Source organism: Schistocerca cancellata, chromosome 4 (genome assembly GCF_023864275.1).
Source record: "Schistocerca cancellata isolate TAMUIC-IGC-003103 chromosome 4, iqSchCanc2.1, whole genome shotgun sequence".
NCBI classification, from domain to species: Eukaryota; Metazoa; Arthropoda; class Insecta; order Orthoptera; family Acrididae; genus Schistocerca; species Schistocerca cancellata.
Genome location: NC_064629.1, coordinates 74,994,267 through 75,010,766, shown reverse-complemented (window position 1 = coordinate 75,010,766; position 16,500 = coordinate 74,994,267). Strand labels below are relative to the sequence as shown.

The 16,500-nt window shown below is 47.4% G+C and overlaps 1 protein-coding gene across 1 annotated transcript; it reads right to left on the bottom strand.

Moving 5' to 3' along the window:
• Positions 1-12,621: 12,621 nt before the first annotated feature.
• LOC126183912 (clathrin coat assembly protein AP180-like) lies at positions 12,622-14,423 on the bottom strand. The gene is made up of 2 exons (XM_049926256.1): positions 13,681-14,423; positions 12,622-13,042 (listed from the first exon to the last, which is right to left on the bottom strand). The coding sequence occupies exons 1-2, from the start codon at positions 14,421-14,423 to the stop codon at positions 12,622-12,624; spliced, it is 1,164 nt and encodes a 387-aa protein (XP_049782213.1).
• Positions 14,424-16,500: the final 2,077 nt, after the last annotated feature.

Sequence of the window (16,500 nt, the reverse complement as noted above, 5' to 3'; positions counted from 1 at the left end):
CGTAGCTGAAGGCTATGCTAACTATCGTCTCGGCAAATGAGAGCGTATTTTGTCAGTGAACCATCGCTAGCAAAGTCGGTTGAACAACTGGGGCGAGTGCTAGGAAGTCTCTCTAGACCTGCCGTGTGGCGGCGCTCGGTCTGCAATCACTGATAGTGGCGACACGCGGGTCCGACGTATACTACCGAACCGCGGCAGATTTAAAGGCTACCACCTAGCAAGTGTGGTGTCTGACAGTGACACCACACATACATTTCCATATATGGTTCTTACAAGTACAGATATGAATGGAATTTGGTCTTTATACAGCAGTATTTATCTCAGTGTATCTGATTTGAAGAATTTGCTGACAGTTTTCTTTTCTGAACAATTTACTTTGGTATGAAACATATGCTTTTCTGCATTTTGTTGTAGACATTGAATTTATTCTGCAAATAATGTATATGATCCAACTGTGATTCTGTAGTGTGATGTAGCTCATGCTGTTAATCACCATTTCTCATCCTGCAAACCTTAAAAGACAGTTCCCTATGATAACAGCATTTTATAGTCTAAAAAAGGGGAGGAAAGAAAATACAGCATAATGATGATGGCTAGCATCACAGAGCACACAGTACAGAAATAAAAGGTAGTTTTATATGAAAATACAGTTTTAGAAAGAAAACATAATGAGCCAGTTTTCTCACCTTTTTTTTTCAACCTTTTCAGATTTCTTTGCTTGACAATGTGTGTTCTTGTTCGTTACTATGTGTATCGTAAATAATATAAATATGTTTATTTGTGAAAAAGTTTATGTTTTATATATAGAGGCAATGCATATCTGTATGAGTTTGACACACTGTAGTTTGAGTTTCCTCTGCTTTATTTACTGTAGATTTTGGTATCAAGTAGAATTTGTTTTCTTTTCTTGTATGAATAAATGAGAGAATGTGGGTACCCAACGAACTAGATTAAGCAGCACACAAATCTTAGCTTTAAGTGCATGAGGAAGAGGATGTCAGAGATAAAGGTATACCTTGGTATGACATTATGATAAATTAAGAAATCATAAAGATATATGAAGTGACAGATACTGCAGTATATTTTTGGTATAGGAAAGGAAATGAATTTTGGTACAGGCTAGAAGAAATGAATTTACTTTAAGAGAAAAAGGAAATGGGTATGTTATATTCTTGTGAAGTGGTTGAAGATGACATATGAAATGCCAGCGTGCTGGTAGGATGACACAGAGGCTTATAAACATTAGGTGATGAAATAGAAGATTATTATTTATAAATGAAAACACAGAGTTTATGTGTACTACATGATGAAAAATTGGTCTATGAGTCTATAAAACAGATATTTGAAAGTATGATGAAATTTTGATGAATATATGGGTCCATGGACAATGCATTTGAAGTACTGTTTGTTTGAGGTCTCACAGACAGAACTTTTATGCTTCAAAGACTTAGATAATTGACTTAAAATATTTGACTTTTGCTAATGGATAACTGACATAAAATTTTTCCTTTCCCATTCCCACGTTCCTGTCACTAACAATTTACCTGTTATGTTACACTATTTTTTCCAGAATTTAAGTCTGAATACAGATTGCATAATTTAGTTCTGTGATACTTAAAACACACTCTATTGTTTGTACACACTTCTGTTTTCCTGTGGAAAATGTACACTTATGATTCAACATACTAAGAGGATGATACGAGGGCTATCCACAAAGTACATTACGTTCTGGAATTAAAAATAAATAAAGTATTGGAATTTTTTTTATTATATACAGATGAAAGCCACACTTAAATACTACTTTTCTACATAGTTGCCATATAAATTAAGGCACTTATCGTAGCGATGGACGAGCTTGGAAATTCCTTCGTCGTAAAATTCGGCCTCCTGTGCCTTCAACCACGTAATGGCTGTCTTTTGGGGCAGAAAAGGTGTGATTTTTGTGGATTTCCTGGAAAGAGGCACTACAATAAACTCTCAAAGGTATTGCCAAACTCTGCACAATCTCAGAAGAGCTATACAAAACAAGCGCAGGGGAAAGTTGGGCTCAAAGATCTTGCTGATTCACGACAACGCCCGGGCCCACACGGCAAATGCCACTCGTGAAGTTCTCGAATCTTTTAAGTGGGAGTTGTTTCCTCATCCGCCGTACAGTCCCGACCTGGCACCGAGCGACTTCCACTTATTCCCAGCAATGAAGAAGTGGTTGGCTATGCAGCGTTTTGATGACGACGCACAGCTTCAAGTAGAGGTAACCACGTGGTTGAAGGCGGAGGCGGCAGAATTTTACGCCGAAGGAATTTCCAAGCTCGTCCATCTCTACGATAAGTGCCTTAATTTAAATGGCAACTATGTAGAAAAGTAGTATTTAAGTGTGGCTTTCATCTGCATATAATAAAAAAATTTCCAATACTTTATTTATTTTTAAGTCCAAAACGTAATGTACTTTGTGGATAGCCCTCGTAATTATGAACATTTTCATTTAAATGTGTGCTTATGTTTTGCCAGCTTCTGTGTACAGTTTCTTATGTTAACAATTTCATGTTTCTATGGATTATGATGTATGAGCAGTTTTTTGTCCACATGTCTTGGATTCTATTGATTTTTTCTGTCTTCTTCATTTATATGCAAATTTAATGTACACATGTACTTGATTTCACTGGTTTTCTTCTTCATGTATATGTAAATTTTAATATAATCTGTACATACATATTCAGTTCTTATTCTGTTTATCCTTAGTAATTTTTAAGTGCCAGCGTGATGCATACCACTAAAAATTTACCAACATATTATGATTATCGGACAATACCAAACTATGTTGTTACAAACTCTGCACTACTATGTGCCATCAGCTACAGTCAATTTGGCGATCATTTGATTAGAGTTATACAATTTGCTCTTTGTTATGAGTCTAGAAATGAGAACTGTACTTTGGAATTTAGTAACTGTCAGGCAGAACTTGTGCCATAAACAGTGTATTGCAGAAGTGAATATGATCTACGGCACTGTGCTATTCTGAGTGCCTAGTTCTGAGTGGCTAGTTATCCCTTCGGTCATTGAGGAGTCTTATCCTGCCACATCACGCAGACTTATCTGGCCCAATCACGCAGTACTCCCTCTTCTGCACCTGTGGTACGCCTGTTGCTGCGTTTACTATCAATGGATGTACGAGGACTGACATATCTTTGGACACAGCGAGGTGGCGCAGTGGTTAGCACACTGGACTCGCATTCGGGAGGACGACGGTTCAATCCCGTCTCCAGCCATCCTGATTTAGGTTTTCCGTGATTTCCCTAAATCGTTTCAGGCAAATGCCGGGATGGTTCCTTTGAAAGGGCACGGCCGATTTCCTTCCCAATCCTTCCCTAACCCGAGCTTGCGCTCCGTCTCTGATGACCCCGTTGTCGACGGGACGTTAAACACTACCCACCACCACCACATATCTTTGGTGCAATTACAGTGGAATATCTACCTGTACTTATGAGTATACGAGATGCAAATGCCTGAACTACATACTACTGTATTGCCAGTACTCAAGATTATTCTACAGTTGACATACTTCTGCTTCAACTGTGTTCCTGTATCATGAATTGGAGTACTGCCTGCACTAAAAGTTTGTACAGTGACTTATTTTTTCCGTTATAGATGCTACATGTGGACTTCTTAGGTGCACCTGCAATAGACAGTTATTGGTTCAAATGGCTCTGAGCACTATGGGACTCAACTGCTGAGGTCATTAGTCCCCTAGAACTTAGAACTAGTTAAACCTAACTAACCTAAGGACATCACACACATCCATGCCCGAGGCAGGATTCGAACCTGCGACCGTAGCGGTCTCGCGGTTCCAGACTGCAGCGCCAGAACCGCGCGGCCACTTCGGCCGGCAGACAGTTATTCTTCAGACAATTTACTGCATGTAGACGATCTATTAAATAATGGACACGTTATGTTGTAAACATTGAACAGGCAGGACTTTAGCCAAGTATGGCCCTGCGTTAATGGAAGGTGTGATATAAAATTTAAAAGGTTCTGTGTTCAGAATTGATGTGTTAGTTCTTCGACTGCTTACTAATTAAGCTTCGAATTTGCAAGTATTTTTCACTACATGGTTGAGCATCTGCACCCAAAAATGTAGTACCCACAGCACATAGTGATAGCAAATTTTATTTTTAGGAATTTAAGTACTGCTTTCAAATATTTTTCATTTTTCAACTTCCATGGCAAGTTATAAAAATATGAATTTTATTCTTCACGGGACTAAGGGTGATGTAAGATAGCTATTTTCTGATGATTTTATTCGATGTTTTAATATTTGTAAGGGAAAATGATATATTTGAAGAGCTGTGGTCAGAGAAACAGTTGTTAGGCAACAGAATCTGTGTATGCGATGGCAACCCTGTACAGTCGTAGAATCTGTGACAGTCAGTAATGGAAAGCTGTGGTGTGTAGCAGCCAGGTTTCGTTGAGTGTACAGTGTAATGCGTGGACCCTCTTTTGGATACATGTGCGTTGCATGTTTATTAAGAGGAGGAATTTTATTGATTTATTTATTTAATCGTATGGCTAGGGCCCCCAGTCGGGCAGACAGTTCGCCGGACGCTGGTCTTTCAATTTGACGCCACTTTGGCGACCTGCAGTTAATGAGGATGATAGGATGATGATGAGGACAGCACAACACCCAGTCACTGGGCGGAGAAAATTCCCCGACGCAGCCGGGAATCCAACTCGGGCCCAGAGGATTGACAATCCGTCACGCTGACCATTCATCTACCGGGGGCGGACAACAAGGAGGAATGACGACTCAGAACAATGGTTGGATAGCATACGGACATAAAAAAAGGTTTTCAAATGAAGAACAAGGTATTATTTGATGAGGTAAAAATTTATTTTTATTTCCGAAGGCTTTTATTCTTGGTACACTTCACCTCGTCACAGTCAAGTTTTTGATAATTATTCTATTCATTGATCTTCTGAGTTAATTTACTGTACCGTGGAATTTATTAGAGGAAATGAATTTTCATATTAGAATCTACGTATAATTGTGTTCTTTGATAAGTTCCTTCCTAAATAAAATTTCGATACTTAAAGGTTGAGTTATCTGTTTCATTGACATTCTGTGTCAAGATTATGGTCTCAGTTTCCTCGCATCAACTGTAGTTAGTTTCAAGCATATATTTTTTTAGCTGTTGCGGAATCCCGCTGTGTTGCTGTTTCTGCCAGTACCGTACTGAACCCAATTTCCCTGCACCAACTGTTGTTAGTTTTAAGTATGTATTTTTGAGGTGTTGCGGAGTCTTGCTGTTCCTGTCAGTACTTCATGTTGTTGGTGAGATTCATAACATGTGATTGTTTTGTTTCCTTTGCGCACTGTAGGTTGCGTCAGGTTATTTTACCAAGGCCATATGTCAGTGCAGAAATTTTCTTGTATTTCGGGATACATTCTTATACAGGTAGACATTACAGTTTTTACTAGACAGTTACCTATTCTTTCAAACAATCCGCACTGACTAATTCTACTAAGCGTGAAATTATTGGTTTTCTTATTTATTTGCTGATGAATGAAATCAGTTTTCTCACACACAGGATTATTTTCAGTTTCACGTAAGTGATGTGGCTTTGAGCTCAGTAGTACATTTAGGTATCAGTACACATTCCCAGGTCTGTATTTACGATAACACACACACAAGCCAAGGCTACTCACTTACATTCATTAACGTCCTGAGTTGTTACAGTACATGGTTGGCTGGCATGTAGAGCTCACAGGTTCGATTCCTGATACAACCAAGGAATTTTCCTCGGTTGGACGACTGGTACTACGAACTGTCAGCGTCGTAATGTCAACTGAGGAACTAACTGATTGAGAAGCAGCGGCTCATAGGTCTGTATAATAGTAAAAACAGCCGGGAAAGAGGTGTGCTGACCACATCTCTCTTGTAATACATCCCGTATTTTCGATTATGTCTTATTTCCCAGATTTACTTTTATGCTGCGTCTATAGATATCAGTAGTATTCAATAAGCTCAGGCGACACAGCGGAATGCATAGCAGGCAGTAAGATATCATTCTTGAGATTCTCCCGGCGTATTTGATAATCAAAATATCCACGGATGTACTGCCGGTCTACAGTGTCCAACGGGCACAATATTTTGGCGATCATACATGTCGCCATTATCAGGTGAACTGACGGACTGAGCTCCCGTGAACGTGCCGGCACGGAGATCCGTACGCTATGGCTGCTCAGAGGGAACTGGGTTCCGTCGCGGCGGTGGCCAATCTAAATACCCTCCGCCCACGGCGCGCTCCCTCCGCTGTCCGCGCCCCGCGCCACGGTCGCGCGGTGGAACAGATTGCGACGGCGTCTGAGATGACGTCGGTGTGATGGCTCTGTCCGCCGTGGTCGTCACAACTATACGTTTGCTCGATTTACTCTTGATTAACCCAATCGCTTGTTCCCAAACCTTGCTAAGATTATAGCCACAGTCACGGTTTTTGAGGTCGTCATTGGCGCGAATTTCGATGGCCTCTCTAACAACGCTGTCCCAGTATCTCGACGTCTGTACCAGAATCCTGGTGCGTTCATACTCCATAGCGTGATTTTCCGACAAACAATGTTCACCGACCGCCTACTTGCTCGGATACATCAGTCGAGTGTGCCTCTGGTGTTCACGGCATCGATCCCCGACGGTACGCATCGTCTGACCAATACACGACTTGCCACATTGACATGGAATCTGGTACACGCCGGCCTTCCTCAAACCGAGGTCATCTTTGGCGCTCCCCACCAGTGCACGAGTTTTATGCGGAGGACAAAACACAGTTCCGACCCGGTGTTTCTTCAAAATGTGGGCGTATTTCCCCGAGGGTGCGCCTGTAATGGAATAAACGCAGTGCCTACCTCCTCCCTCGTGATTTCATCCATCTCCACAGGTTGTGCTGTAGTGGTTGGGCGGAGAGCACATTGAATCTGCCACTCTGAGTACCCATTTTTTCGAAATACAGTTCTCAGATGTTCCAATTCCTGGGGTAGACTCTCTGCGTCAGAGATAGTGCGCGCCCTATGTACTAGAGTTTTAAGTACCCCATTCCTCTGTGAGGGGTGGTGGCAGCTGTCTGCGTGCAAATACAGATCAGTGTGCGTTGTCTTCCGATACACCCCATGACCTAGGGTGCCGTCAGCCCTTCTCTTGACCAACACGCCAAGGAAAGGTAATTTACCTTCCGTTTCAGTCTCCATAATGAATTTGATGTTGGGGTGTATGGAGTTTAGATGTGTAAGGAAGTCAGCTGGTCGCGGTGGCCGTGCGGTTCTGGCGCTGCAGTCCGGAACCGCGGGACTGCTACGGTCGCAGGTTCCAATCCTGCCTCGGGCATGGGTGTGTGTGATGTCTTTAGGTTGGTTAGGTTTAAGTAGTTCTAAGTTCTAGGGGACTTATGACCTAAGATGTTGAGTCCCATAGTGCTCAGAGCCATTTGAACCATTTTTTTGTAAGGAAGTCAAGGTGTTTATCCATACCATGTGGCCAGATGACGAACGTGTCGTCCACGTAACAGAAAAAGCAAGTAGGTTTCCATTCGGATGACAACAGGGCTTCCTCCTCGAATTTCTCCATGTACAAATTCGCTACCACCGGTGAGAGTGGGCTATCCATGGCGGCTCCCTCCGTTTGTTCGTAGTATTCTCCATTAAAAAGAAAATACGTGGAAGTCAAGACACGCATAAAAAGGTCAGTGGTCTTCTCGTCAAACTTCTGACTAATTAATTCCAGTGACTCTCGCAGGGGTACCCTCGTAAACAAGGAAACGACGTCAAAACTCACCATGATATCTGACTCATCCAACTTGAAGCTATCAAGGAGTTTAACAAAATCCAAGGAATTACGAATGTGATGAGGGCATTTATCCACATAAGGACTTAATATTTCCGTCAGGTATTTGGCCAACAAATATGTAGGTGCCCTGATGTTGCTGACAATGGTTCGTAATGGTACCCCCTCTTTGTGAACCTTCGGGAGTCCATATAGTCTAGGCGGTACCGGACCTTGGGATAACAATTTCTAAGCGTCACCCTCCGGTAAATCTGCGTCCTTGAGAAGCGACCTCGTCTTGCTCTCCACCTTCATTGTAGGGTCAACGCTGATCTTCCAGTAGGAATCGTCATTTAGCAGGCTGTGCATCTTATCAGTGTAGTCCTTATGGGAAACAACAACTGTAGCATTGCCTTTGTCAGCCGGTAAGACAACAATTTCAGAGCGCTCCCTCAGATCACGAATGGCCGCCCTCTCTTTACTGGTGATATTTGACTTCATCGGCTTGGATTTCGTCAACGCACGACAAGTTTCGACAAGTTTCACGACGTATTTCCTCAGCTGATTCAGGCGGAAGTCGAGCTGCAACTAGTTCAACAGCACTAACATTTCTGCGACCGGAGTGAACTTGGGGGTGGGAGCGAAGTTGAGACATATCTGCAAAACCGAGACCGCATCGTCACTCAACAGCATGCCACTCAAATTGATGACAGTCTTGCACGGAACCTGCAGAGATGGTTTGTCAAGGAGACGTGAGAATTTAGCTGTTTGACGTCCCGTTGCCTTCTTATGGGCGGAATCAGCTGCAACCCAGGTGACACCATCAATCCAGTCCCAGAAAAAAAAAGTGAAATTACTAGCCAGTTGCAAATGTAGTTTGAGTAATTCCTGTGAGATAAACTCAAGGCTCCGGCGGCTGAATTGCACTCTCTCACGTACCAATGGGAGGCTGGCTCGTTTCTTGATTCTCTTAGCTGCTGCAGAATCGATATGATGCATAACCTTAGCAAAATTTGGAACAACATTCTCGGAACGACATCTCTTTAGAAAGGCAAGAGTACTTAGCAAACGACATCTACGGTGGCGCAACTTTTCAAATTTCTTCATGCTGCGGTATATCTCCTCCCCGTAAAGATGTATGATGTGATTCTTGAGTTTCTCCCGGCGTATTTGATAATCAAAATATCCACGGGTGTACTGCCGGTCTACAGTGTCCAACGGGCACAATATTTCGGCGATCATACATGTAGCCATCATCAGGTGAACTGACGGACTGAGCTCCTGTGAACGTGCCGACACGGAGATCCGTACGCTATGGCTATAATCTTAGCAAGGCTTGGGAACCAGCGATTGGTTTAATCAAGAGTAAATCGAGCAAACGCATAGTTGTGACGACCACGGAGGACAGAGCCATCAGGCCGACGTCATCTCAGACGCCGTCACAATCTGTTCCACCGCGCGACCGTGGCGCACGGTGCGGACAGCGGAGGGAGCGCGCAGCGGGCGGAGGGTATTTAAATCGGCCGCCGCCGCGACGGAACCCAGTTCCCTCTGAGCAGCCATAGCGTACGGATCTCCGTGCCGGCACGTTAACAGGAGCTCAGTCCGTCAGTTCACCTGATGATGGCGACATGTATGATCGCCAAAATATTGTGCCCGTTGGACACTGTAGACCGGCAGTACACCCGTGTATATTTAGAGTAAGATATCAGTTCCCACGCTGGCTGAAGTAGTTGCTGGAACATCTGACGTTTCCGGTAGATGTTGGAGTGAAGCGCTGTGAGAAACAGTTACGCTAGCTCATGATATGTACGGAAACCACAGACATTCTGGCGCAAAGCAAGTGATTTTGTTTAATAAATATGTACTAATAATAGCTACTTTTTTTCCACTACAGATACACCGCTGGGCAAAAACTCAAACCGAGCAGTAGCTGTGCGTTACAGTCGAATGTTTTTAGGGTGTTTCTACATCTGAAAGATGACATCTATTCACTTTTTGCGCCAGTCGCAGAACACTGGCGCTAGAAGCGCCACTATGAAGATGAAAATCGCGTTTGCTTTAAATAAACACTCTAACGGTCTTGAGCGTTATTTACCTTTGAGACTGGACGTGGTGAATTGATGATAGTTAAGAATGTATTTAAGGTGACAAAGATGCCATTGTTAATAACTCACTGTCTTTGATCGAGGTCGTGTAATAGGGCTACAATGGCTCTGAGCATTATGGGACTTAACATCTATGGTCATCAGTCCCCTAGAACTTAGAACTACTTAAACGTAATTAACCTAAGGACATCACACAACACTAGGGCTACAAGAAGCTGAATGTTTCTTCTGCGATGCTGCATAAAACACATGGGAGGAAGGTAGCTATTGTACATGGTTGCTGGCAGCAGTGGTCACGAGAACGTAAGACCAGTCTCCGGACGGCTACGTGGCACTACCGAGAGGAAGACTATCGTCTTCGGCCTATCGCTGTGGCGCATCGTGCTGCGTCTGCAGCAGCAATTTTAACAGTAGTTGGCACCACAGCGACACAACGAGCTGTTATAAATCGGTCGCATCAAGGAGCCAGACGGCCTGTAGCATTCATTCCGCTGACCCCTAACCGCTTAAATACACTCCTGGAAATGGAAAAAAGAACACATTGACACCGGTGTGTCAGACCCACCATACTTGCTCCGGACACTGCGAGAGGGCTGTACAAGCAATGATCACACGCACGGCACAGCGGACACACCAGGAACCGCGGTGTTGGCCGTCGAATGGCGCTAGCTGCGCAGCATTTGTGCACCGCCGCCGTCAGTGTCAGCCAGTTTGCCGTGGCATACGGAGCTCCATCGCAGTCTTAAACACTGGTAGCATGCCGCGACAGCGTGGACGTGAACCGTATGTGCAGTTGACGGACTTTGAGCGAGGGCGTATAGTGGGCATGCGGGAGGCCGGGTGGACGTACCGCCGAATTGCTCAACACGTGGGGCGTGAGGTCTCCACAGTACATCGATGTTGTCGCCAGTGGTCGGCGGAAGGTGCACGTGCCCGTCGACCTGGGACCGGACCGCAGCGACGCACGGATGCACGCCAAGACCGTAGGATCCTACGCAGTGCCGTAGGGGACCGCACCGCCACTTCCCAGCAAATTAGGGACACTGTTGCTCCTGGGGTATCGGCGAGGACCATTCGCAACCGTCTCCATGAAGCTGGGCTACGGTCCCGCACACCGTTAGGCCGTCTTCCGCTCACGCCCCAACATCGTGCAGCCCGCCTCCAGTGGCGTCGCGACAGCCGTGAATGGAGGGACGAATGGAGACGTGTCGTCTTCAGCGATGAGAGTCGCTTCTGGCTTCTGCCTTGGTGCCAATGATGGTTGTATGCGTGTTTGGCGCCGTGCAGGTGAGCGCCACAATCAGGACTGCATACGACCGAGGCACACAGGGCCAACACCCGGCATCATGGTGTGGGGAGCGATCTCCTACACTGGCCGTACACCACTGGTGATCGTCGAGGGGACACTGAATAGTGCACGGTACATCCAAACCGTCATCGAACCCATCGTTCTACCATTCCTAGACCGGCAAGGGAACTTGCTGTTCCAACAGGACAATGCACGTCCGCATGTATCCCGTGCCACCCAACGTGCTCTAGAAGGTGTAAGTCAACTACCCTGGCCAGCAAGATCTCCGGATCTGTCCCCCATTGAGCATGTTTGGGACTGGATGAAGCGTCGTCTCACGCGGTCTGCACGTCCAGCACGAACGCTGGTCCAACTGAGGCGCCAGGTGGAAATGGCATGGCAAGCCGTTCCACAGGACTACATCCAGCATCTCTACGATCGCCTCCATGGGAGAATAGCAGCCTGCATTGCTGCGAAAGGTGGATATACACTGTACTAGTGCCGACATTGTGCATGCTCTGTTGCCTGTGTCTATGTGCCTGTGTTTCTGTCAGTGTGATAATGTGATGTATCTGACCCCAGGAATGTGTCAATAAAGTTTCCCCTTCCTGGGACAATGAATTCACGGTGTTCTTATTTCAATTTCCAGGAGTGTAGTTTATACACGAGGCTGTCGTGCCACACGCTGTCGAAGGCTCTGGTAACGTCCAGGAGTACCGCCCCGAGATACTCGCGACGCTCCAGCGCCCCCATCGCCCGCTCTACCAGTCGAAGAAGTTGCTGCTGCGTGGAGTGGCCCCTCCTGAAGCCCAGCTGTTCGTCAGGGAGCAGGCCTTCCTCGCCACAGCCTCCTGACATACAGCCTCTCCGAGACCTTCGAAACTGCAGGCAACAGGCTGACGGGCCTGTGGTTTTGCGGCAGCCGCAGGTCTTTTCCGGCCTCGGGGACAGCTACAACTTCTGCGTGTTTCCACGCAGATGGGAAGCTGCAAGTCCCGAGCACGGAGCTGAAGATCTTCGTAAGTTGCCGCACGGCGGTCGGCGGCAGCATCTTCGGCAGCTCGCTGCTGATGTTGTCGCACTCTTCTGCCTTGCTTTTCTGCAGACGAGCGATATGTTGCGCGACCTCATCCTGCGTCACTTCCGCGATAACGTACGCCGCCGTTCCACCGCCCGCCGTCTCTCGGTCGTTGCGATAGCACCGGAAGTTCGGCGCCCGCACCTGCACTCCCGGTTTCAGACAGATTTCGGTGACGAGGCAGACGTCAACTGCCTCGCCACGCAGAAACTGCCTAAACTCGCCGGCTCGGTCCCGAATGCTATTTGCATTCCAAATGCAAACGGTGAGCCCCAGTACTGGCGTATTAGCCACGATGTGGGGCAGGGGCTGCACGTGTGGCAGTGGCCCGGTTGGCCGCAGTCAGGGCAGATGCGGAAGGTGCAGTATGAGCTGCTCGAATTCTCGCAGCATTTCACGCAGCTCTGCAGCTTCGCTGGGCGCAGCTGGCGTCTCTGTCGTCTGCGTCGGTGGAGGCAGGGCTCGCTCGGCGGGCGTCGTAACGGCAGGGGCGTTGTTTGGCCGTCCTCCGTCTTTGCCGCGCCGATTTTCAGCCCTGGCTGCCGTGGTTTCTGCTGCTGGTGCTACGCCGGCCGGCGCTGGCTGCTCTCTCCGCCGTCCGCGCCCCTGGACGTCCGAGGGGTGTGCGAGCTGTCTCTGGGCCGGTCTCGAAGTCGGTGCCGCGGATGTGGCGGCAGCCGCCGCAAAACTTTTGCCCACTTGCACAGGCCTGGAGGGCGCAGGTCGTCCCACGGTTGCTGCTCTCTTGAAGGCCTGGCAGCCTCTGTAGTTGGCAACGTGGGCCTCCTGGCAGTTGCAGCAGGTCGGGGCGTCCTTCCTGGGGAGTGGTCACTCCCTGCTGGCGTGGTTTCCCGCGCATTTCACGCAGCGCGGCTTCATCTGGCAATATTTAGCGATGTGGTCGATGCCTTGGCAATTGAAGCACTGTGGAGGTCCTCTTCTGCACCGTAATTTCTCCACAGTGACTTCAGCACTGCCCACCCGCTTTTCCAGGACAACGAGGAAAAGCGGCGTGTCGCTGTTGTCTCGGGGTGATTTCATCCGCGATCTGCTGCGGATGGCGTAACTCTTATCTTCGAGTAGCTCTCGTAGGTGGGCCGGGTCCATGTTGAAAGGCAGTTTCCGGAAAACTACCTCGAGTGTCTTCACTGGTTCTGACGAGTACGTGAAGGAATGGAGTGCCTCACGCTTCGTCAGCTCCATCACGCCGCGGTAGTCGTCCGCGGTGCGCGTGATGACGCGGTACAGGTCCGCGTCGTGAAGCAGTCCTTCACCACCTGTTTTAACTTCGCCTCGATGTCTTTGAAGGTGCCTTCCCACTGGACGACGACCGGTGGGGGAGCTGGCACCCTCTTCTGCTGCTCCGCGTCGGTCGCCTCCGCTGTTGCGTCAGGGAGCCACCTGTAGCGGTTGGCGGTGATTGCGCCGTCTGCTGCTGCTGCTAGCACGACTGCCCTAGCTGTGTGCTTCCTCGTGGGCTTCCTAAACCCGCCTTCGTCGGTGTCAGGAGGGATCCTGGTCCCCTTCCGTGTCGCCTTCTGCTGGGTGCGCACTCGTGGTGCGCTGTCGGAGGTGCCGGCGGCTGGGCGCTTTGCGGGAATGTCGTGCGATACTTCGGCACGACGTTTGCGGCAGGTGGGCTCCAGGGCCGGGTTTTCTTCGTGGTTTCCCGGTTTTTGGGCTCCAGGGATGAGCCCCGTCAGAAATTGGAGGTGTTTGTCAGCCTCCGTTGCACCTGTTGCGCCGCTATTTTTACGGTCGCTCGGGGCGCCGTTGCTGGTGTCGGCCACAGGTCGTCCGGCAGCGGCTTCTGAAGTCTCGGTGGAGGTGGGTGAGGACGTTTGCGGCCCTCCCACGTCCGAGATACGCGCTACGGTCAGCGACGGCAGGCCATCGCTGGTAGTCAGAACGCGCCATCTCGTCCTCTTGGCGCCGCTCTTCGTACGCCGATTCGCCGTAGGTGGCGGGCGGGACGTGCCCGCCGCACCACTCGCCTCGCCAGCCGAAGCCGGGTCCGCATAACGGCTTGCCGACGCAGTAGGAGCGTGGCCAGTCTCGGTGTCCATGTCCAGGTCCAGGTCAGTCGTAGGTAGCGGACAGGAAGCGGCCTCCGCCAGAGCAGGCTCTAACGACTGCCGCCCCATCCCCCTCCCACGCTACTCGCTTCAGTGGCGTGTGCCACGTCCGCATAACGCCTGCCCATTCCTAGATCGTCAGCCAGCTCGTGAACCTAGTCCATTTGCCGGGTCGTCGTACGAAGTTGTACGAACAGTTACGACGTTCTACTATTATAAGTATCAGGTCTAGACAGCGCACCATAAGTAGTGGGACAAGGTGAGTGTCACCCCAGCCGGCCGGGGTGGCCGAGCGGTACTAGACGCTACAGTCTGGAACCTCGGGACCGCTACAGTCACAGGTGCGAATCCTGCCTCGGGCATGGATGTGTGTGATGTCCTCAGGTTAGTTAGGTTAAAGTAGTTCTAAGTTCTAGGGGACTGATGACCTCAGACGTTAAGTCCCATAGTGCTCAGAGCCATTTGAACCATTTTTTTTTTGTTACCCCAAAGCAGGTCACCCCAAGAGCCGCCCTCACCCCAAAGTACCGTTATCCAATATGGCGGCAGTAACACAAGTACGTGACGTCAGCTGATGACGCGATTGACGTCATTCAAGATGGCGGGAAGATAGGGCAGTTGGATGGACTACCTCCACTAATGTAAGTCACATCGTCCAAAGAACTGGCCGGAAGTTTGAATTTTGGTGGGGAGATAGGTCAATTGGACTACCTCTACTAACCTATGAAAATGGCGGCAAAGAAACGGCACTCGGGCTACATCCACTAACCTAAGTCACTTATTCGTAGGAACTGGACATAAGTCTTTATTTAAACAATTACAAGCAACACCACCATCAATTGTGTAAGCCATCCTATTCGAAAATTTTGCTGAGAGGAGTTGGTATGGTGTACCCCCCCCCCCCCCCCCATTAGAGGCTGCTCATTCAATTCGAATATAATTTCTATAAATTTGTATTAATTTCTTGAAATTTCTTTAAATGTCTGTAAATTTGTTTAAATTTATTTAAATTCCGAACATCCCCAAAACAGGAACCACGCAGTTGTTCTTAACATCTCCTTTAATCGATAAGCTTAATAATATCCACAAAACATTTCCAAGCATTGAAAGACTATGAAACACGTACTCCAGCTCTAAAGAGTTCCAAACATATAACAATTAACTACAAAAGTAGTAGTATTTAAACAATTAGACCTAGTACAACCGTCAACTCTGTTCACAAAATTTGCTCTAACAGCTGATGGGAGTTAGTATCGTGTTTCCATTCAATTCGAATATAATTTCAATAAATTTGCTTAAATTTGTACAAATTTTCTTAAATTTGTTATCTACCAACAGCATTAGTGTTGTGCTACCACCACAAGACACTGAGATATCGATACCTGTATTACATTCACTGGACATAAGTTTTTATTTAAACAATTAGACCCACTACCGCCATCAAATGTTTTTGCCATCCTCTTGGAAAATGTTCATGAATTTTGCTGAGGTAGGTTAGTGTGGTGTCGCCTCCACTAGAGGCTGTTCGTTCATATAGGCAAGAGAGGGTGTTCGCTGCACTTCCATATACCTAGTTTCAACTACATTTCAAGGTCATCCAACCACATTTCTACCTACATCGAACTACGAATCTCACCTACTTTATTACGCTGATACAAAACAGTCACCATGGCAGCGGTCCAGAGGAGAGGAAAATTGGTGTGAAACAAGGAATCAGCCCGTGCTGGGCTGCTGGAGAGAGGAGGCAGTGCACATCACTGAAATAATGCACGCAAACACGCCCACAACTCTTAAACACCCAAAAATATTTCAATGCACAAACACTCACTGCAAGTAAAAAACCCAACTTATCAACCACTCGAACCATGATTCGACTGGATGGAAAGACTAAGTGCCCCCCGTAACACATTTAAACTCACCAGATGCGGGATACTGACCCAAATATCCATCCTAAATACATAATTAATCACAAAGATCGGTCCTAATTACACAACTGTATGCATAGCGCTGCATAAGGACGGTTTAAAATCGCAAAAACTAACTATACAACTCACCTTATCATGCTTTAATTACACAACTATATGCATAGCATTGCACAAGAACCGCATTACTACGCAAAAAACCGACAGCTAGTCTTATCCTGTTT

Bases quoted from the DNA above. Each gene is read 5' to 3' on its own strand.
- LOC126183912 (XM_049926256.1), bottom strand. From the start codon at position 14,423: ATGGGGCGGCAGTCGTTAGAGCCTGCTCTGGCGGAGGCCGCTTCCTGT. The intron at 13,043-13,680 runs GTGGCTCCCTGA...TGCCAACTACAG, and splicing joins ATCACCGCCAACCGCTACAG to AGGCTGCCAGGCCTTCAAGA.